Raw genomic sequence first — 22531 nt, 5'->3', positions numbered from 1 at the left:
TTACCTGAGTTTGGCAAAGCTCAGTCCAAAGTTTGGGAAACAAAGCGAGATGAAGAGGCAAACCTTCATATGCAACAAGGACACCTACAATTTCAAAAAAAGGAACATATGGCTATTTCTCCAGGCTTAGAATGGCACACATACAACAAAGTTTTAAAATGGAAGTTACTCTGGAATTAAAGCAGGAATAGTGTGATAAATGATCAGGAACATAAAATAACAGAGCAGCTATAAAAGAAAAGGAAAATAAGAAAAAATCGATACTTATTCAAATAATGTGCTCTTAAGTTTCACAAATGAATCAGGCGGGTGTGGTGATGATACTAATCTAGAGTGCAATACTATGTACATTTACTGAGAGGTAATTCTCACAAGCTTGAATCTAGTTGTTAAGTCTCTAGCACAGCAGATCCATAAAGGGAGTTTGATAAATCAGCACTTACGCTACATTTCACTGACTAAATAAATCTATTCTAATATTTGAATTAAGGTCATATTCAGTGACAGCAACACGGGAGGAATTAAATGGTTCTCCAGATACCAAATTGTAACTCCTGGCAACCCTAACCCACATTTTCAATGGAGAGGAATGGCAGGAATTAGAAGTTTGGCATCATAAGGCAAACTTCGGCACTCCAGGTGTTTTGGACTACTAGCTGTAGGTATTGTGGGAGTTGGAGTCCAAAACACCCGGAGGGCCAAAGTTTTCCCATGCCTGCTCTAACATAAAATCACTTCACTTCTGTTCCCAAGCATTTTTATACTTACTCATCTTTACTAAGGTTTCTGTGAACTTCTCGCAGTTGATGGCAACTCGGCACAGAAGATGGATGAACTGATGATATGAAAAGAAATAATCTAGCAGCATACGGTCATAAACTTCATCTTTCCCCTGAAGATTTAAAAAGGAAGCTTTGTTTATAAAAAAAAAAGGGGGGGGGGGTCACAGGCAGGACACTTAATATGCTTACAAAGCAACAATTTTCAACATGAAACACAGTCACCTTTTTCCTACAAACCCTAGGCAGCACTAACTTGCAACTAGAATTTGATTTAGGGTTTCATTATTATGACAGGACTAGGCTATCACTTGTGGTTGAATCTGATTGTCTTCCAAGAATAGAATTTTGGCAGTGGGTACGATTAAATGCCATTCCCAATCACATTATATACGTACAAACGACAAAACAAAGCACCCATTCTTCCATATTCTAATCACTCTTGCACAACTACAAACACCACGTCAGTGCTGCATTAAGAGGAGAGCAGCTACTTCAAATGTTGCTTGAAGCAGGAATGGGAAAGAGATGGTGTGTATTTTCTCCACTCAATATTTTTCCACTTGAGCTGTGTCCAGGACCCCATGTATTTCTTTACTCTTGGTTAGAGAGGAAGACTATGAAGCAGAGAAATTACACGATGTAACAAAAATTGAAAATAAAATATGTTCCTGATTTGAAAGTGTTATTTTCTGCTTAATTGTGTGTTACTAACTTTGAAAGTCATTGTTTTACCCCAAAAACTTCATTTTTGTGGCTGCCAAAAACTATGCTAAATTATTTGAGACTCTATGAGATATTCATTGAAAAACTAGAGCAAAATGTGCTGCAAAATGTCCCATAAAAATCAAGTTTTTGCAGTTTAATATGTTGGATTTTTGGTTGTGTGTATATGAAATGTAAATCAAGTGTTTCTGCTGTTTTGCAAGTGTGTGTTTCAGCAATGAAACAGTTAACAGCAGGTCAGTTTGACTGACAGCCTGCTGTGACCTATGAGACATGATTTTCGGCCTTGGAGGTTGGAACTTCCTTCGGACTAAGAAATGTGCCTTCTTATCTCTCTGTTGAACTGTGTGAGAGAAGAGCCGAGCTGAAAAATGCCGGCTTCGAGCAATGGACTTTGCTGCTTTATAAATATCTTTGTAAATATTAAATAGATATTTGAACTTCAGACTGCAGATGTCTTTGAGTCTGACTTTGGAGGAATTGGTGAAGGTAGAAGTTCACCAATTCATCAGGGTGCTGGTCCGGAGCTGTTGATCGATGGTGTTGAAGAAACCCACAAACTCACACTCTGACTCCTGGCACTGCATCATGACATAATACACTTTTCCCATGTTTTTATGATAGAACCAATTGGGAAATGACATTTATAACCCTGGAACAAAAATTGTGTTACATAGTGTTATGGAGTCCTGTTATGGAGTCCTGTTATGGAGCCCTGAGTCCCCTGATGGGTGAGAAGGGCGGGGTAGAAGTGATGGAATAAAATAAATAAATAAATGGATAAGGAAAGTATATCAGCCCTGCTCCAAATACAGTCTTTTCTGAAAGAGCACCTCTTATAAGGCCACCACTATTACTATAACAAAGCAAAAGGTTTCCACGTTATGCATTTTGGGACATGCAAACATGTTTGTTAGAGAAATGTATTTTTGTTAGGTTTTTTCTATTAAAGGTAAGCCAAGCCCCAAATAAATTTTAAGAACGCAACTTCCTTTCTCCAAAGTCAAGGCACAATTCATCTGGAGTCCCATCTACCCTTAACCACAATCCTGAGAAGTAGCCCAAGCAGTTCCTCATCCCCAGCAGACCTTACAACCTCTCAGAATGCCTGCTATAGATGTGGGTGAACTGTCAGGAGAGAATGCTTCAGGAACATGGCCATATAGCCTGGAAAATTCACAACAACCCAGCCGTACCTTGTTCGCTTCGACCATCGTGGGCAAGAGGCACATGTTGAGCTCAGGGCGAGGGGGGCGGATGTTGCTTTTGCCTCCTATCAGCTTCAGATTTTCACGGCACGGAAAATAAGGGCCAAGAGACACTGGGAAGCAGAGCAAGAGAAGCCGTCAACAAAAGCAAGGCATCTGTGTGAAGGGCAAGTTCTAGTAAAAGCAAAAAGCAAGTGGCTACTCCTGTGGATAGTGTGTTCTCCATTTAGCGTGTTCTCCATAGCAGAGAAAAAAGTAAACACCAACAGGTTTCTCCCTTATCTTTTGGGAAACAAAAATCACCTGGTATTTTAGCTAGAGCAGTGTAAAAAATAAGACAATTACTAGGCCTTTTCCTTTAAAAACATTCTATATCAAAGACCCGTATGAGGACAACCACTTCATGGTCTAATACCACTTGTTTTTCAAGGTGAACATGAGTAATATTAGCAGATTTAGCCCCCATGGTCATTTTAGCTCTTCTTTGTCTTGGTCCTCAAGTTTTGCTCAGATATATTTGCCACTATACATATATCTTACTGAAGGACAATTGCTTCCACAATCTATTTCACCATATTCTCTTGCAATAGCCATTGGAAATCCCCATGGCCTTTGAAGCATGTTGCCTCTTCCTTTCTATCAACACTCTACTTCTGCAGAAATGTTCTTAAATCTTATCATCGTTAACTTCAAAACCCAACACACTCCCAGGTGTATCAGTAACTGCAAGAACCTCCAACATCAATATATAACATTGCCATTGGTATCTCAGATAGTCTTTCATTTGCTGAATGGTAAAAGCTCTTAGAATGGCAGCATGTCTAGCAGAGGTGGCTACTTCTTAGTTTTGGAAGCAGCAAGAAATCTACATTGTTCTCTATGCAAAACATTGTGAAGGTTGCAGCTCATTTATTGTAGCTCATTTAACTATAAATTATTATTTTTTTCTGTACAGAGTTAACCAACTGTAAAAAAAGTTAACAATAACAACTTCTGTCAACTGAAAATACACACTTGGGATGTTGCTGTGGTGGTATGTGCAATGGTTGTGCTGTAGAAATGGAACCAGGGTGTGCAGGAAATCATGAGGGCTTAAGAGGACCAGCTCTTTGAGGACATCTGCGAAAGAGAGAACAGGCTTTATATTTTACCTGCAACCACTGGGGTAAAGAGGACATATTCTTAAGAGCAACAAAATAAAGTTCTGCACCCTGTAATATATTTTGCAAACTAAACAAGCATGTCATAATTTATTCCCTTCGATTAAATGGTTCATCCTGAGACACTGGTTATTTCGCATCGCATGATTCTAGCTTTGCTAGACAGGGAAAGCGCAAGATGATTACTGGGCGCTGATGTCCAGCTCTTATAAGCTTTTGCAGTATAATTGTTATAGTCACAAAGATGCGGCCAGCAGGAGCTACATTCTGTGATCACAACAACACCCCAAGTCTTTTCTGATAGATAGGGAGGTAGCACAATTTGCAAGAAAATCTTAAGACAGCTTTTGGTGTTCTACCTTTCTTGGGTAGCCACGAGGCTGTGCAGGAAGGAAAGGAAAAGAAAGGGAAGGAAAGGAAAGGAAGGGCTATAACATCTATGTAGCTTTAGAACTGATTTAGCTTAACTACAATATGCCTATTCTGTGCAATGATCTTTCGATGGTACAAGCTATAGCAGGCATGGGAAAACTTCAGACCTCCAGGTGTTTTGGACTTCAACTCCCACAATTCCTAACAGCCGGTTGAAGTCCAAAACACCTGGAGGTCCGAAGTTTGCCCATGGCTGCACTGTTGAATTAATGCAGCTTGACATCACTTTAGTTGCCATTATTTAATGGAAGCAGTAGTATTACAAAGTCCTTAGCTGTCTTAGGCAAAGAGTACTGGTGACTAAACAAACTACAACTCCCATGATTCCACAACATTAAGCCATGGTAGTTAAAGTGACATCAAACTCAATTAATTCTACCATGTAGATGCATCCATAGTTACATAGGTTTTGGCCAAGACAACCTCAGTGTTTCATCTGAGACCTATTTTGCACAAACTTTGTCCAAGATGGAGGGAGACCAAGCCTATTTGTTTCTGAAGTAAATAAACAAGAATGGGAAAGACGAACTGGGCTCAAAGTAAGTTGCATGAGATCACAATGACAGCATGACCCTTACTGGAAAGGGTCCCTTATTTATTTATTTATTTCCAATATTTCTACCCCGCCCTTCTCCCCAAGGGGTCTCAGGGCAGCTTACACAACTGGTAGGATCACTACCAGTACATCATAATACAATAAAATAAGAATAAAACAGTTAAAATAATTAAATAACATAGTAAAATACAATATATAAAAATTTAAGACAATGCAACACCAAATATATATACCATTCTTGTACAATTCTTGTACTAGGACACTGAGTCTCTAACATTTGTTTTCCCTTAGAGAGTTCTCTCCTACGCGTTCCACTCATTCATGCAGACATTGAACTTAAAAACAGTTTAATGAGTTTTAAGCTTCCTTAAAGTTGCATTTCAGCAATCACACTAAGGAGCAGCAGTGGTGAAATGGGTTAAACCCTTGTGCTGGCTGAACTCTTAGCCTAAAGGATGCTAGTTTGAATCCCCGAGATGAGGTGAGCTCCCATCTGTCAGCTCTAGCTTGCGGAAACGTGAGAGGCCACCCAGCAACACATCCAGGTGTCCCCTGGGCAACATCTCTGTAGACGACCAATTTTCTCACACCAAAGTAGTATGTTTTCAAGTCGTTTCTGACATGATTTTTCTTAAAAAAGCAACCACACTGACTTACCTATACAAGCGTTTCTAAGTTCAGGAGGGCTGTATGAATTTAGCAAAGTTAACAGCTTATGAGCAAACTCTATTCGCTCTTGCCACTGGATTAGAGCTTGTTTCACATCTGCAAGTACAAGACACCTTTAGGTTAACACAGCTTGCAATTCAAACCTTACAAATTGTTGATCAAAAGTGAAGTGCTGGCTAGAATTCTGCTTGTAAACTAGTCACATAGTGGAGGCTATTAAATTTTATTTCAATGTTTTTATATTTGTAGGTTTTTAATTGTATTGTATTGGTTTTACTGTAAGCCACTTTAAGAAAAATTATTACTATTATTATTATTTATACCCCACTATTTCTCTCCACAAGGAGACTCAACGTGGGTATTATTATTATTATTACTATTATTATTATTATTATTAATAATAATAATAATAATAATAATATTAATAAAAACTAAAATAGTAGTTACTCTTTCCTGGTGCCACATAATAGGACAAGAGAAGGTAGATAAAACCAGCAGATTTGGAGTAAGCATAGTCTCCAATGCATTAATTTCTTCATGGCCACTCTGTCTATCAGCTTTGTGCCCTTTTGTGTGTGTGCCATCACCAGTGTATTACAAGAGCAGAATTCTGACCTACACCTTGATTTCTATGTATTTCTAGTTAAAATCCGAACCTTTTCTTTGCAGATATGGCCGGGTGGACTTGAGGACAGAAAGGAATATGGACAAAAGCTCAACCAGGTCTCCAGTTACATGGCAAGCGGTGGCTTCGTGGTACATCATGTGCAATGTGTTGAAGGACTGCCAAAAGGATAAAAAAACCAATAGAGGCATTGTAACTTTTTTTTTTAAAAAAAAGCTATTCCATATAAATATTATGCTCCCATTTATTGTGAGATATTTCCTCAATTTTTTTAAATACACTATTGAGAATATTCTTACCTCAGTCATCAGAATTAAGCCTCTGTTAAACACGACAAGAAGGCGGTCCTCGTCAGTTTCTAATAATATTCGGAAGGCACTGGGATATGGAAAAAAAAGAAATGATCTTAAGGTTTAATTGTGTTCTTAAGATGCACACTATTCTAATATCACAATATTCAATGCACATCCAATCATATTTTGTTGTACATTTTTCCTCTTCCTTCCCTAGCAATTCTGGAAAAAATTATGAGGGCTGACCTATTTTGAAAATATGGAATTGTATGTTGCACTACATTTCATTCACTATCCTGATATGTCATCAAATGGTATAGTGTATGAATAAGAACACAGCCCAACCAAAAAAAAAAATGTTTCCTTGGTGTCTTGGTTTTTAGGCCTGCTCCTGGGGTTATTTGTGATGCTGATTCGGAAAATTGCATTCGATAGACTGTATCAGCTCGAGTTTCTTAGATATGTTATCATGGTTTTCTATGAGCAAGCAGATGGTGACTTGTAGATGGCATATGTTCTATATCTTAAAAGCTAGAGCTGATAGGGGAAAACTGGTGTCATTTTTATAAGCAGTAGGTCAAATATACCTAGAAAGAGGGCAAACATTTGAGGCACCAAAATGTGTGTTGGCCGTGTAATCATGCTTAGGCATTCTTGGGCTTGCAAAGCAGCAATCCATACTGTATCAGATTGCTAAGGCAATGCATTGTGAATTATTCCTGTGCACACTCCAGAGATTGGGGATTATTCAAACAGAAAATTATATCACAAACACATATAAATACAAAAACAGGTGTGATCTCTCCAATAATGGTTGGGAGTGTTCAATGGGCCAAGTGAGAGAGAAAAAATAAAATAATAATTTTATTTTTATACCCCGCCCCATCTCCCCGAAGGGACTCGGGGCGGCTTACATGGGGCCAAGCCCGAACATCAACAATAAAAAACAAAGCAATAAAACAAATGAATCAACATCAACAATAAAAACAAGTCATAAAATCAAATACAAAAAACTATAATGATAAAATCTTGGGTTGGCTCCAAAAGATAATGGGCCGAAAGTGCAAATTATATCAGTATTCAAACCTATTCAAATCATATCTACTGTCTAAAAAAATGTTGACATTATACACCAGTGGAGGAAATCTTAACACTGTAGGCAAGAAAAACAAGAGACATTTTTTAAGAAGGCAAATGATGTATTTTTCTATGTGTGCTCACGTGACAAAACACAAAATGTTCACATTTATAAAATAATGCAGTTAGGGAGATTCCAAAGAAACTACTTTTTTGAACTTGCAATAACCACACAATTATATTCTACAAGGTTCACATTATTACAACCAATGTATGAGTTGAAAGGAAAAATGCATTCAAAAGAATCAAAATGTTAAATTTCTCAATTTGGAAAAAGCATAAATTGTCCCTCTGTGAGAGGGCTAAAGAAAAAGAGCTGTTCAGCAGTGGGACTTTCTGCCCCGGAGTGTGGAAGAGGCTCTTTCTTGGGAGGCTTTTAAGCAGAGGCTGGATGGCCATCTGTTGGGGGTGCTTTGAATGCGATTTTCCTGCTTCTTGGCAGGGGGTTGGACCGGATGATGATCCAACTCTATGATTCTATGACCTCCTGATACCTTTGACTACAATAGGTTAAGGTAAAGGTTTTCCCCTGACGTTAAGTCCAGTCGTGATCGACTCTGGGAGTTTCTCATCTCCATTTCTAAGCCGAAGAGCCGGCGTTGTCCGTAGACACCTCCAAGGTCATGTGGCCGGCAAAACTGCATGGAGCGCCGTTACCTTCCCACTGGAGTGGTACCTATTGATCTACTCACATTTGCATGTTTTCGAACAGCTAGGTTGGCAGGAGCTGGGGCTAACAGCGGGCACTCATTCCGCTCCTGGGATTTGAACCTGGGACCTTTCGGTCTGCAAGTTCAGCAGCTCAGTGCTTTAACACACTGCGCCACCACCAGGGCCTGAAAAAATGGGATTTATTTATGTACTGATTCCCATTTTGATTCAATAGTTCTACACTAGTGCACACTAGTCGGGACTGACAGAACTAAGTTTAAGAGAAAAACGGATAAAGTCACTGATAGTTTCCCTAAAACATGGACGCGGGTGTTCCAAATACCATTTGTATCAGAAATTTCATATGGAAAAACTATAGCTTCACCTGATTTAGATGATGACAAAATGTACTAGTTGAAGCTATAACAGCAATCCTTATTTTCCATATATTTATTTTTGTCAGTGCATTGTATTCAATAATGCAAGAAAACCCTGAAAAGCACCACATTTTCAAATGTATTGTACATCAATATTTCAAAAATGAAGTACCTTATTAAAGTAGTCCAGCATGACCGTCCATCTAAGCAACGAAGGTAACAACTTATAGTAGTTTTCTTGAATTGCTTAATGTCTTCCAGTTCCTCCTCTCTCATATCTGGCCTCTGAGCCACAAAGAGTTGCATGAGGTTAAACAGCTCTTCCACTGCCTAAATAAACAAAATATGCATCAGGCTCAAGCAAGCATCTCACTTCATTTATTTATTTATCATGTCAGAAGCGAACCGCGGGTACAAGTTGTAATGCATTTGAAAACACAAACAGAATTTAAAACAACAACAACTTGGAATTATACTAAATGTCCTTTGACTAGGAGCTGGCCACTTGGAGTGCCTCTGGTGTTGCTCTAAGAAGGTCCTCCACTGTGCATGTGGCAGGGCTCAGGCTGCATTATAATAGGTGGTCTGTGGTTTGTTCTTCTCCACACTGGCATGTCGTGGACTTGCAACATCTCATTTCATATTATTTACAGAGAAATGTTTGTATAACGGATACATTTCACGAAACAGGAGATATACATCCTTTGGCATTCACTATGCAAATTTCCCTGAACCATTCCTCAATCCACATCTTACCGATGTAATACACAACTTTGAAGACAGAAACAATTAAACTGGACCAAACTGGAGAGAATACTGAAGACTGAATAGCTGCTATGGAACTGGAAGAGCTTTGACAGTTTTAAACCAGTAAACAATAACTGGAGTTCAAAAGGCCAAATGTAGTCCTCTAACTATCTCTAGGAAGCTAAGCAACTACGTAGTACTTGGACAAAAGACCACCAATGAATAACAGGTGCTTTAGCTATACTTCAGAGGAAGGATTAAGTAAAAACACCTCTTTGGTATTTTTCATCTAACAAAACCATATGAAATTCATGGGCTCAATGTAAGTCAACAGATACCTATACCCATGCAGGTATCACACCTTTGCTTTTAGGTCAGGCATGGGCAAACTTCAACTCTCCAGGTGTTTTGGACTTCAACTCCCACAATCCTAACAGCCACTGTTAGGAAATGTGGGAGTTCAGGTCCAAAAAACCTGGGGGGCCAAAGTTTGCCCATGCCTGTTTTAGGGGCCAATGCAGAGAGAAGAGACAAGAGATAACACTGCTTGCCCTTCAGTTTGGAGGAGACTGATTCTGATCCATCGCCCTCAACCTCTTATTCAAAAAATAAAACCAGTCAAAATTTCTGAACCCTTCATTTGTTATGCCCCTTCCATTTACATTTTAAAAAGCTAAATTCTTTTGTGCGAATGGACTCACCCCAGGATACTGGCTGGCATGTGGTGTGAGATTCTTGAAGGCCCACTGGATATTCTGATGAGAAGCCAGCTGCCGGGTGAATGCAGGGGACTGCTCACAGCAAAGCCGCAGAATGCCATAGTAGGCGGGCAGCATTCCCCGGTTAAAAAGGACCACATCCTGGTCGTCATGGTCCGCCAGGATGTAATTGAAGGCAATGTTCTTGGTCACCACGGGGTTCTGCACTATAAGGCGTACATTCTCAGGGCAGTCGACACAGACATTGTACCAGAAAGAGAGCAAGGCCTGCTTGTTGTGGTTGGTGGCAATGGCGGGCTCAGAAAGTTTAGGCTGGAAAAGGTTCCACAAATCCATGAAGTAGGTAGAAAACATGAGTTTTTCAGTTTTGGAAATCAAACAGTAAGTCATAAAGCTGAAATAGGGCACCAGCTTTGTAGTCCCGTGAACAGCAGCATCGACGTAGAGCTTCGCTCGCGAGAGTAGCCCAAGGAGTACATTATAAACCTGGTGAAGGACGACCGTTGTATCTGGACTAAGGGGAAGGTCCCGAGTCGGGATGTGCAGCGAGCGAGTAGATCGGAACATCTGCCGGAATGAATTGCTTGGAATAAGGGAGACCAGAAGGTAGGCTGCAGCTGCAAAAGATTAAAAATGCAAGTAAGCAAACTGGTGCAATGGTTCTGAATTGTCCATATTCTCTTTTAAAATAAAATAAGGGTTCTGCTGGAAAGGGGATACATTTGACCCCTGAGGCCAATCTGGCCTAAAGCGAGTCTGTCCCACACTATTCCCAAAATTCAATATGAAAAAAACACCTATAAGCTTTGCCAGAGAGTCCTTTCTCTTTTGCATAGGGAAAATAAAGGAATTAAGTCACATTTAGACCTGAGAAGAAGCTTGATGCAGGACTTTGGCTAGAAACCTGATATCAGGGGATGTGGCCATGCCCACTGACGTCTTCCAACCCATGGAAGCTGTCGGGGAATTGATTTGCTAGTCCCAGCTTCTCACACTTGGTTAAGTGCTCAATGTTCTTAAAACTGCACTCTCTTCACTATATATATTCTAGTTAAGAACAAAAAAATAGCCAATATGTATTGTACTACAATAGGACACAAAACCCAATGGCAGATATTGTTCTAGGGCTCTTGATCTCGTATTTCCTGACAGTTTCACAAAATGCTGACATGGATATCTAAATAACATTTTCATAGAATCATAGATAGTAGAGTTGGAAGAGACCTCATGGGCCATCCAGTCCAACCCCCTGCCAAGAAGCAGGAATCGCACTTTTTGCCCACTTTGGTGTCTAAGATAAGGTAAAAAATAGACTCTATAGCAGGAATGGGAAAAAAATCGGGAAAAAATGGGAAAAAATCGGCCCTACAGGTGTTTTAACTTTATTTTAATGTTTTTTAACTGGCAATTTTTAATACTGTTAATATTTAATCCTGTTTTAATGTTCATATATCTTTATATTTTAAATAGTTATGCTGATGCTTTTATGTTAAGTTGCTTTGAGTCCCCTTCGGGGGAGATAAAGTGGGGGTATAAATAAATAAATAAATAAATAAATAAATAATTTTGGACTGTTAGGAATTGCTGAAGTTGAAATCCAAAACACACGGTGGGCCGAAGTTTGCCCATGCCTGCTCTAGACTCTTCATTGTATTTGCAATAAAATACCAACCACCATAAAAAGTATCCAGAAGATGTTCAAAACAGAAAATAAAAACATTCTTTTAAACACTTACAGGTTCTCACTCTTGGGTAGTTATGAGCCAAAAGAAAGCGTTCTACCCAGTTCTCCATATTCTGCAACACCCAACTGTGGGCAAGCTTATTCCGAGGTGTCTGCACGGCTAACCAATCCAGGCACTGAGAAGGGTTGTATTCAATTACCTTTTAAAAATATTGAAAAAATACAAAATGTTACTCACAGGAAAACCAACCCGACTACTTTCTGTATGCTGAGAACATGACCGTGACACAGAATACTACAAATGGCATACAAAATTGCAAACAGGCACATCACACCCAATATGCAAGCTTGCATTTAACATTGTGTATTTACTATCTCAGCACATGCATACAATCCAATTAATTCGCTGGACAATACTGAATGTACCAAACACTTCTGCAGGCAAGAATGTCTGACCGAAATAAATGATTTGAAGGGTCTTTTTGTTGAACAGAAAGGGAGAGGGCTGATGGAATCTAGCCAGACACAGTACAGGGTGCCGAGAAACAGCCCTTACACCTTTTCAGTTTCAATCTCTGACACGTCAAACAGCAAGGACAGTGAGAGTGGTTTGGTAATGGAATCAACTGCAAAGACGTCTTCAAAAAGACGCTGACAGCTATCTGCTGGAGGTGCCTTGAGTCTGTGTTCTTATATGGCAGAATGTTGGACTGAATGGCCATTGTGGTCTCTTCCAACTTTATGATTCTAACTATTTCCTGAGTCTTATGAGGAACGAGGAAAGTTAACCTATTCATGACTTTCCTTGAAAGTTTTAAAAAAATCTTTCAGTAGCTTTCTGAGCAAGATGAGGAAGGGCAGAGATTCAATCTCTGTTTAAGCTCTGCATACTTTACCTCCCATATCCTTTGAAGAATGTAAGAAGCAAAGGGTGGCATTCCCGGAGGCCCGCCAGCAAATTCCATAAGCATGGTCAACAACTTGAAAAAAGGATTGGCTGCCTGTAGTGTGCAAAACAACAACATACATAGATGTCATATGTCATAAAATGACAATTTCAATCTAGGATTAATTTTATTCTGTAAATGATTGATGAGCACACAAATTTATGTTCTGGAGCTAATACAAAGTACCATTAGAATTCATGAAGGACATACATACTACTGCAGTGGTCTTTAGCCAAGTCGTGATCTCACAAATCCATTTGATGTAAATCCTTTTTAAGTCAATAGCTGCACCATGCCTTTACACCCAACAAAAGGCTAATTAAATGCAGCCAATCGTGTATAAAAAGACAATGCAACAATACACTGGGTGGAATGAAGGTAGAAATAAGAGATACATTGACTCTTATTTGAGACCCTTCCAGTGAAGCCAGGGTAGGCAGGTTTCCCTTACCAACACTTTCCCCATAGCTATACATTACATCAGGCATGTGCAAACTTCAGCTCTCCAAGTGTTTTGGACTTCAACTCCCACAATTCCTAACACCCAGTAAGCCAGCTGTGATTTATCGGAGTTGAAGACCAAAACACCTGGAGGTCTAAAGTTTGCCCATGCCTGCACATTATATGGAAGGAAGTAAAGAAGTGTCAGCAGGCACATAAGGCCCAGCTTTGAAATGCAACAACAGATATAATATTACACCAATAATATTGTAAATAGGGCTGTTACTCATTCCTGATACTCTAGAACAGGGGTCCCCAAACTAAGGCCCGGGGGCCGGATGCGGCCCTCCAAGGTCATTTACCTGGCCCCCGCCCTCATTTATAATATAATATTTTTATATCAGTTTTAATAATATAATATATTGTATATACATATGATATTGATAATAATATTATCATTTTATACAATATAATACTAATAATAATGCCACATAATAATACTAATTATATGTTATATATTACATATAATATTACACTATAGTGGTATAGTTCAATATAGTAATATATTATGCTAATAGTGTGCTATGCTAATAATATAATATATTGTATGTACATACAGCTGCTCTGAGTCCCCTTTGGGGTGAGAAGGGCGGGATATAAATGTAGTAAATAAATGTAGTAAATGAATAAATAAATAATTTTAGACTTAGGCTCCCCCAGAGTCTGAAATGAGAGTCTTAAAGGCACACAACAACAACAATCCTAATTAACCTGACTATCTCATTGGCCAGAAGCAGGCCCACACTTCCTATTGAAATCCTGATATGTTTATGTTGATTAAAATTGTTTTGATTTTTAAATATTGTATTGTTCTTTCATTGTTATTGTTGTTGTTTTGCAATACAAATAAGATATGTGCAGTGTGCATAGGAATTTGTTCATTTTTTTTTTTTAAATGACAATTCGGCCCCTCAACAGTCTGAAGGATTGTGGACCGGCCCTCTGCTTTAAAAGTTTGGGGACCCTTGCTCTAGAAGCTTTGAGTGATGGAACTATGTAGAGCGATTCCTTTAATGACACCCCTGCCCCATCTTAGCTAAAACATAATTAAAGCATATGTGACAGAAAAAGATCAGAATGAGTTCTGTCATCAACACAAGAACTATAACCTCAGGGGAAATGCAGCAGTTAAATATAGTAATTGCACACTCACAAGTTGAGACACAAAAACAAGGCATAATTCTGTTTTTATGTGCAATAATTACATTGGGGAAGACATCGCCTTTGATAATTTTAAACAGTATTGAATGTTTTGATAGCCATCAGTATATACCCTCCATACCTACCTCAGGAGTCAATTTGGCTATAGAAGTGAAAAGCATTGATACAATCTGTAAGAGAGAAAAAACAAATATATTACATAAAACTGTCCTGCAAATCTTCCAGTTAGTTTCCCAGGATAAACAGAATCAATGGAAGGAGATACTTACATGTTCTGCAAGTCTGTTATTGTACCGACAAAGGCTGAAAATAAGATTGCAGGTCTGCCTGATGTTGATTCCATCACGGATATGTTGAAACAAGAAAGGAAAACCCTGAAACAAATCCAAAGGTGTTACCATAGCAGGTATTTTTTTAAAGTGTGCTCTAAAATTCAGTAGTATGTCTTCATATCAAGATATACTTACTTTGCCTCCTGTTAATGCTGCCATGTCATTCTGGGATAAAGTTAAATGCCTAAAACACACAAACAACATAGATGTATTCATTTCAACATTCAACTATGTTAGAAAAACCATGAGTTCCTTTCCCATTATTCTTCCAAAGTGGCTCATACATGTAGCACATGAAAGAAATCAGTCAAACTGACAAATGTTGAGAATTGCATTGATTCTTGGATTGCCATTTGTCCATAGACAGAAAAACAAGCACAGAATGTTGTCAATTGAAAATCCAAAGAACAGGCAGTAAGGACGTTATGAAATTTTAAAATGGGAAAGAAGTAGGAGGGTGATATGTAGTAATGACAGCTTCTGTTTACTTTTAGCCCAAAGCAAGACAAGTGCTTGTATTCCTGAACAGCATGCTGTCTAGTAATTCTTACTGATGACTCACCAAGTGGAGAAGAATAAGGGAAGAATGCATGTTGTAATAGGAAGGTTCCTTATAGAAGTCAAATAATTAGTCCCATAGTTTAGTAGTGTCACGCTTAATTAGCAACACCTTTTGGCATTTCTCCATTGCTATGGTCAGCTAACTCATTATTTATGGAGTCCCACATAAAGAGGATGGACTTCCATTCAGATTATGGTTCCTACAGCATCAAGTGCATCTACCACACTTATATCGGTCACAAAAGAAAAACAACAATCTGGTCACTGCAGCTGTCACCGATGCTTACCTTTCTGAGCGAGACTGTTCAACAAGAAGTGCTATAAGAGCAATCATTTTCTCAAGGGCAGCAGGCCTATATTTTTCTTCTGCCAAAGACAGAATGTCTTCCTCCTCCTCTTCCTCCTCTCCTTCTTCTTCTGATAACACTTCAACTTGTGGCTAAAAAACAAGCAGATGAAAAAAACACCATGATTCTCAATGAGATCTTTCCTTTCCAGAGTGATTTCTATAAACATTAGTGTGAATTCTATAAATGGTGAAAGGCTCAGGTGCACAAAAACACACTAAATCTAATAAATATATATATCTGGAGCATTCTGATAAGCCACTCTGCTGAAAAAGGTGCTATATGGGGACAACAATATTAACCTACAAGGATACACTGAAGTAATTTTTGTGGAATGCTCTAAAAATGTTAGCTAAGTGCAAACTATAAATGCTAAGTGTTACAATGATCAGTTAAATTATCAGGACAGAACTACTATATTGTCTGAATGAAAAAATGCTTGAATACTAAACGCTCAAGATATTCTTGTATTTTTCAAATAAGCAATACAGGCATTCAAAGCACTGCTTTTCAGATATGCTGATCTCAGGGAAATCTTTGCAACTGACATTTCTCCTAAGAAGTTTCCCAATACTTCAAATATAAGATAAAATATAAAGATTTCGGCAGTGTGCTAAACTGCACATTAATTTCCCGTTAAATTTCCCAAGGAACCTTTTGGATCTCACCTTCCATCCCATGTGAATAGACAGCAAATATGGTATACCTGCCACTATCCTTATGGATAATATCTCAGGGTAAAAATCAATAGAGACAGTTTATATGCCTTTCAAAAATATTGCCTCTTCAAAAAAACTAAATTTGTTCCACTATCAACTTAAGTATCTTTAGGCATAATATGTTTTTTTTTTTAAAAAAAATTCAGTCGGTGAGGTTATTTCAGTCATTTTAAGAGCAATGGGTTTATCATAAACATAAGATAAAGGAAAATAAAATGTTTATTCTTCTGAAAAACAGATGTTTCCACTCAAGGTTTTTATCTATAGACTTACATTTTCAGGTCCTTTGGTCCCCATGTAGAAATGTACCATTGTTGATATTGCTTGTAGTGAAAGCAAAAACTGGCTCTGGAAACAAGAAGATTTTTAAAAGTCTTAGCCATATAGTTTATTTCTTTATCTTCCACATTCATGTCACAAGGCAGCTTTACAATAAACATAAAAATACAAAAAATCCCAACCTCAAATGTTTATAAAATGCATATAAGAATGGCAAAGATCCAAATCAGTGGATCCTAGTAGTTCATGCTAAATAAACCCACATGAAAAATGCAGAAACCATACAGAAACGAAACAACCAAAACCACACTCACCTCCTCTTCTCCCATTTTGGCAAATTCATAAAGAAAGGCAAAGTATTCCGTGAGATGTTTACTGTGAGGTTTAACACCGTGTTCCATAATTGACAACAGGGTCTTCACAAAGCGAGTTACACAGGAACGACTACCAATATCTTCCACAGGACCATCCATGTCATCCGAACTGAAAGCACACGTCAGTGCATATTAAGGCCAATGCAAACCAAGATGTGAAGTATAAAATCAATCTAAGGCAAGCATGGGCAAACTTCGGCCCTCCAGGAGTTTTGGACTTCAACTCCCACAATTCCTAACAGCCTACCGGCTGTTAGGAATTGTGGGAGTTGAAGTCCAAAACTCCTGGAGGGCCCAAGTTTGCTCATGACTGATCTGAGGTAAAGAGTATGCAATTTCTCAGTTGGAAAGGGGCTACACTGCATGCCCCCCATCTCCTGATGTCTTTGGCACCCCAAATCTGCAACTGCTTGCAAGAAGGTGATCTCCATTGCGGAGATCACAACTGCCACTGATTCCAGAGGCATGTTATTTGTTAATCATGATCTAAAAGAAGGCAAAACATCCTCCTGCACCATGCAGTCGCAGACAAAGGCCATTAGGGCATTGTGTTCCCTTTGTACAATGCTCCAAACAAATTATGTCATAACTAGGGAAGGGAGCACCTTTCAATTAAAAAAAACATTTCTGCCTACTTTTAATACTATGTGCAACAACTAAGAGTGCATCTACACTGTAGAATTAATGCAGTTTGACACTACTTTAACTGCCATGGCTCAATGCTATGAAATTGTAGCTTGGTGAGACACCAGGACTCTTTGGCAGAGAAAGTTAAACACTTTGTAAAACTACAAGTCCCGTGTGTCCACAGCACTGAGCCTCGGAAGATAAAGTGGTGCCAAACTGTATATAAATGCACTCTTATATTCGACAGTATATAGATGCACTTTTATATTGCACTGTTATGAATATTTAGCTTGGATAAAATCTAGCTGAAGTCACTGGGACTTAATTTCATGTAAAAAGGCAGAAGACAAGTTTTAAGGAAAAATCAACCTTCTGAAAGCTGCATACTGCAAAATAAGAATTAACACTAAAGATGTGTCAATTTTGATCTCCATAACATGATTCACAAATGGGAACAAAAAAAACCTCCTCACAAATGCTTACAAAGCTGAGCATGCAGAACAATCCTTTGAAATAGATAAAAGAATGTGAAAATAACATTATCACATTCAAATATTTTTTATTTGCATCTGCCTTCAGGTTTCCTGCTGACTTATGGAGACCGCATAAGTCTCATAAAGTTTTCTCAGGAAGGGTATATACTAAGAGGTGGTTTTGTCAAATGCTTTACCAGTCTTCTATTCCAGGCTGCAGGTAAAGGTGAGCATGAACTGGCCTCAGTCGTTGGATCACATGAATACACAACCGTTGGAACATCTGTAAAAGAAAACAACCCAATGTGCCAATTTGATTTAGGCAGTACAGATATGCTTTAATAGGGCTTTACCAATGCTACTGGTCACAAATTCAGTCATGATTTTAAAATCTGATGTATTGCTTTAGTGTTACACATGTGAGACTGTTCACATAATTAACTTTGTAGAGGTCCATCTAAGATGTCAGAGCAACAGATGACAAAGATTTCCCACAACCTGGTGTTAACAATTACCTATACAATGCAATGCAGCAAACAACAGTGAACCTTCTTTTATAATCCTTTCCTGCCACTAGTTTCACCATTCTTTGTTCAAACTGCTGATTTCTAATTGCTGGCCAGTTCTCAAAGAGCAATTACTATTTTTCATTCACTTTGTCAAGAATACCATCCAAACATCACTAAGAAATAGCATCTGCTGTGGCTGATGACTCTCTCCACTCAGGATTGAGTCACCACTTACGTTTATTGACCCTATATAGTCTCAGCAGAAAGCTTCAGATTTTCCTTGTATTCATCCTGTCCCCTCCCTTTGAATGAGGGAAATTCCAAGTCAATTTGAGCCAAAAAAGAGCACTGTGTTTCTGTAGCCTCTTATAAGTATCTCTGTCAGGGGTAGAGAAAGTCTGGCCAATGAAGACATAATTTGCAGCATTCAAAGCCTTCCTGAAAGCCCCAGATCACAAAGAGATTTTTTTAAGCCAATTATGGCTCAAAATACCACAATATGAAGGGTACTCTAATCCAGGGCTTCTTAAAATTTTCCACTTTGGACCCCTTTTTGGCATTGTCCATTTTTACGTGACCATGTATATGTGTGTGTGTTTGTGTGTGTGTGTGTTTATCTTAGATATAAAAATGAAACATTTACTGATAACAAATCAGCACTTGCAAGGCCTGCTGAACAAGCTGGTTTTTCTGTTTGTGGAGTACAGCTGAAGCATCTGTAAGCACTGCATAAGAGATTCATGTAAATGTCTAACAAGTACTAGGTGACGTTCAAAAGCTTTTTACTGTTGCCAATTGTTTTTGGGACCAGAACAATGAGCTAAGGGGATCCCAATTGGGGTTGAGACACACAGTATAAGAAACAGTGCCCTCACATTTTCCCCAATCATGCAAGAACAAAATCTGGAGCTGATATGATCTAATATCCAGTTGCATCAGAAGTGTAGAGATGTAAGTTGCCCAACATCTTCCCAGTTGCCTAGTGATGCTCGAAATCTACAGAAAAATAAGGCATCACCATCACCATGTAGTTTCATTGCACATTGACTTAATTTTTTTTAAATCAAAACACAGGTTAATCTCAAAAAATCAGCTGGGTAACTGAGGCAATGCAATGTAGCATCCAGAATCTAACCAGCTAACATTCAGTACATGAATTTAACAGCTTGCAAATGGATTAAGAACACAAAGCCCAAGGGCAGTGGTCACTGGAAATGAAGAAATAGAGGGAACAGAAACAGTGGCCACATGCAGGAATATTAACTCCCGAATAACACCAAAGTAATACCTATGACATACCATGCTCCTTTTCTCTTACCTGTCTTACAATCTGATTGGGACATTTTATTAGAATCTGCATGGGCCACCAATCATCGTCAGCCATACGGTCCAGAAACCACTGCAAAAATGTATCAGATAATGTTCACACTTTAATCTGTGCTCTTTATTAGTCACAGGTACCCTTTAAAATACTGCTTCATTCAATGAAATCATGCTGCATATAAATGCCTCTAACTAACAAATCAGCAAAAGCCTAAAAGCAATCCAGCAATTAATTATCTTTCTTGAATCAAGGTATATCTTCCGTAATAGCCTGAGATAGGAACAGGGTTTCTGTCAGACACAGAACTTATATTGTACTCTTCATGGTACTCCGCAATGAATACATTGTTTTTAATGGGATTTTCTTGCTTTAAAGGTATTATGCCCCCCTGCACTCTAAATCTAGATTCAACATCAAACACTAGATATTTTTGTGCAACAGGATTTGTCTGCTCTTGCTTTCTCATTATGACACACTCTAGTCCAAGTTATCAGCTTGGAGACGGATGCAACACACTCTTGGTTTTGGCTTAGAAAAAAAGACTAACCACAGGAAATAATAAGACATACTGATGCAATATTATTGCTCTTACACAAAGCTGAGACACTACTAATGGGAGAACATTCTTGCAATGGAAAATTACTATAGCATATCCATATGATTGCATCTTTCAAGTACTTCTCATGCAGATGTATCAGATGCTAAGTCCTACAGGTACTTTGCCCTATCAGTATGTTTATCAAAATCCACTTCCTTTTAGTGTATTGTACCACAATTACAGTACTTCCTTTCAAAAAGATGGAGATCAACAAGTTCTGAAGGAATGGGATACATATTTTAATGACATTAATGATAGGATTCCCTCTTGCTAAATTTATCAATAAAGACAAAAGCTGCAACAATATAAGATACCACATACAAAAATAAAATCTCAATAAAGCTCAATAAAATATTTATTTCTGTCTTACCTCACAAGCAGCTTGACTGTTGTTAAACTGCTTGGTTAACAGTTCGATCCACTGAAGCATTGTGGGCTACAGAGATCAGAAAATTTAAATTCAAGCATTAGATCATTAGCATTTTTGTTAAAAAGAAAGAGATGATGCAAAAACAACCACACAAAAAGTACTCTTCCATCTTGTCCCCAAATGGTGAAAAGCGTGACAAGGGAGTTAAAATAATGACAATAACTTTACAGAAAACAGAATAAAATAAAGCATCACCCCAAAGAATACGGCAATTTAAGAAAGAGAACAGCTTTATCAAGAGTGAAACGTCAGGAATAAACTGGAGGAGGACCCTGAGGACACTTGTAATTTATCATGTTCCTTTCCAGGATACTGGTGAGAATAAAGTCAATATGCAGACATTTTATAAATGAGACCAAGTTTTTATATAGATGCAGAACAACATACCTTTTCTTTTGAATGAATAAATGTTTCTAGGACAAAAGAAGTGCTTAACTGTAAGACAAAAAATGAAAGTTACTGTGTAGTCAAAACACACATTAAAATATTAGTTGTTGTTTTCAATCATTCTTTTTACCTTGGCTGTCATTAAAGAAACTGCTTTTGGATCTGGTAATGTGCTGGGGATGCTACTACACAACTGCCACATGAACCTAGAGACACAGTTGTCAAGTTAGAATTATTTTTAAAATCTGGATAATACTTGATAAAACAATATCTTAAAACCAAACCAAAAAAAAAACTTACCCAAAATATGTATGTTCAAAAATATTCTTGTCTTGAAGAAACTGCATGTTATCATGCCATATCCACTAAAAAGAGAAAAATGGGAAATCAAATAAAAAGCTTCTTTCTGTTTTGGGGGCCCTATAAAATTGAAGGGGACAGATGGGATGGGACTACAGCTTCCCATTAAGAAGCACCTGAAATTTATCAACTGGTTCAAAGTTAACTGCTGTGTAGGTTGGTGGCAAGTTCAACATCTGGTTACTTATATTATGATATAATAATAATAATAACAACAACAACAATATAGGTTTGAGTTCTTAGCCACCCATAAAGCTCATGCTACTCTAAAATAAATCAGGAAAGGGGGGGCTCTTAGAAGAAAAGGAGATTTCCCCCCTTTAAAAGAACCTTAAATTCTTGGGTTTGCTTGGCAATATTCAGAATACAAATTATATGCTGTTCCTAGCTTTACATCTTGCTCATTACTGTTACACCTATCTATTTAAAAAATAAACTCACAGGTTTGTATCCTAAGATATGTTACTGTAAGAAAGTCTGACACTACTCCACCTCTTATAGTAAAGGTAAAGGTTTCCCCTTGACATTAAGTCTAGTCGTGTTATGACTCAGGGGGTTGGTGCTCATCTCCATTTTTAAGTCTCCAAGGTCATGTGGCTGGTATGACTGCATGGAGTGCCGTTACCTGCCCGCTGGAGTGGTGCCTATTGATCTACTCACATTTGCATGTTTTCGAACTGCTAGGTTGGTAGAAGCTGGGGCTAACAGCAGGAGCTCAACCTGTTCCCCGGATTCAAACCGCTGACCTTTCAGTCAGCAAGTTCAGCAGGTCAGCAGTTTAACCCGCTGCAACATCAGAGGCTCTTTCCACCTCTTATGCCCTTGCCTAATTCTTCTGA

At 38.3% G+C, this 22531-nt stretch overlaps 1 protein-coding gene across 1 annotated transcript in view; it reads right to left on the bottom strand.

Moving 5' to 3' along the window:
• The window catches only part of usp34 (ubiquitin specific peptidase 34), a 133726-nt gene that overhangs the window by 4594 nt on the left and 106601 nt on the right, over window positions 1-22531 (bottom strand). The window contains exons 54-76 of the mRNA XM_008121091.3: window positions 21633-21697; window positions 21463-21538; window positions 21333-21380; window positions 20886-20951; window positions 19912-19992; window positions 18282-18367; window positions 16925-17093; window positions 16605-16679; window positions 15553-15704; window positions 14840-14888; window positions 14642-14746; window positions 14498-14542; window positions 12660-12764; window positions 11816-11963; window positions 10062-10696; window positions 8786-8943; window positions 6455-6533; window positions 6187-6313; window positions 5519-5626; window positions 3728-3832; window positions 2702-2826; window positions 769-892; window positions 5-84 (exon numbers count right to left, since the gene is read on the bottom strand). Of these exons, the coding sequence (XP_008119298.1) occupies window positions 5-84; window positions 769-892; window positions 2702-2826; window positions 3728-3832; window positions 5519-5626; window positions 6187-6313; window positions 6455-6533; window positions 8786-8943; window positions 10062-10696; window positions 11816-11963; window positions 12660-12764; window positions 14498-14542; window positions 14642-14746; window positions 14840-14888; window positions 15553-15704; window positions 16605-16679; window positions 16925-17093; window positions 18282-18367; window positions 19912-19992; window positions 20886-20951; window positions 21333-21380; window positions 21463-21538; window positions 21633-21697 (2811 nt within the window). The remainder of the gene's footprint in view (window positions 1-4; window positions 85-768; window positions 893-2701; window positions 2827-3727; window positions 3833-5518; window positions 5627-6186; window positions 6314-6454; window positions 6534-8785; window positions 8944-10061; window positions 10697-11815; window positions 11964-12659; window positions 12765-14497; window positions 14543-14641; window positions 14747-14839; window positions 14889-15552; window positions 15705-16604; window positions 16680-16924; window positions 17094-18281; window positions 18368-19911; window positions 19993-20885; window positions 20952-21332; window positions 21381-21462; window positions 21539-21632; window positions 21698-22531) is intronic.

This window comes from Anolis carolinensis, chromosome 1, assembly GCF_035594765.1.
Source record: "Anolis carolinensis isolate JA03-04 chromosome 1, rAnoCar3.1.pri, whole genome shotgun sequence".
Classification (NCBI taxonomy): Eukaryota; Metazoa; Chordata; class Lepidosauria; order Squamata; family Dactyloidae; genus Anolis; species Anolis carolinensis.
The sequence above is the reverse complement of the archived record's forward strand: the minus strand, read 5'-3'. Positions and strand labels throughout refer to the sequence as shown.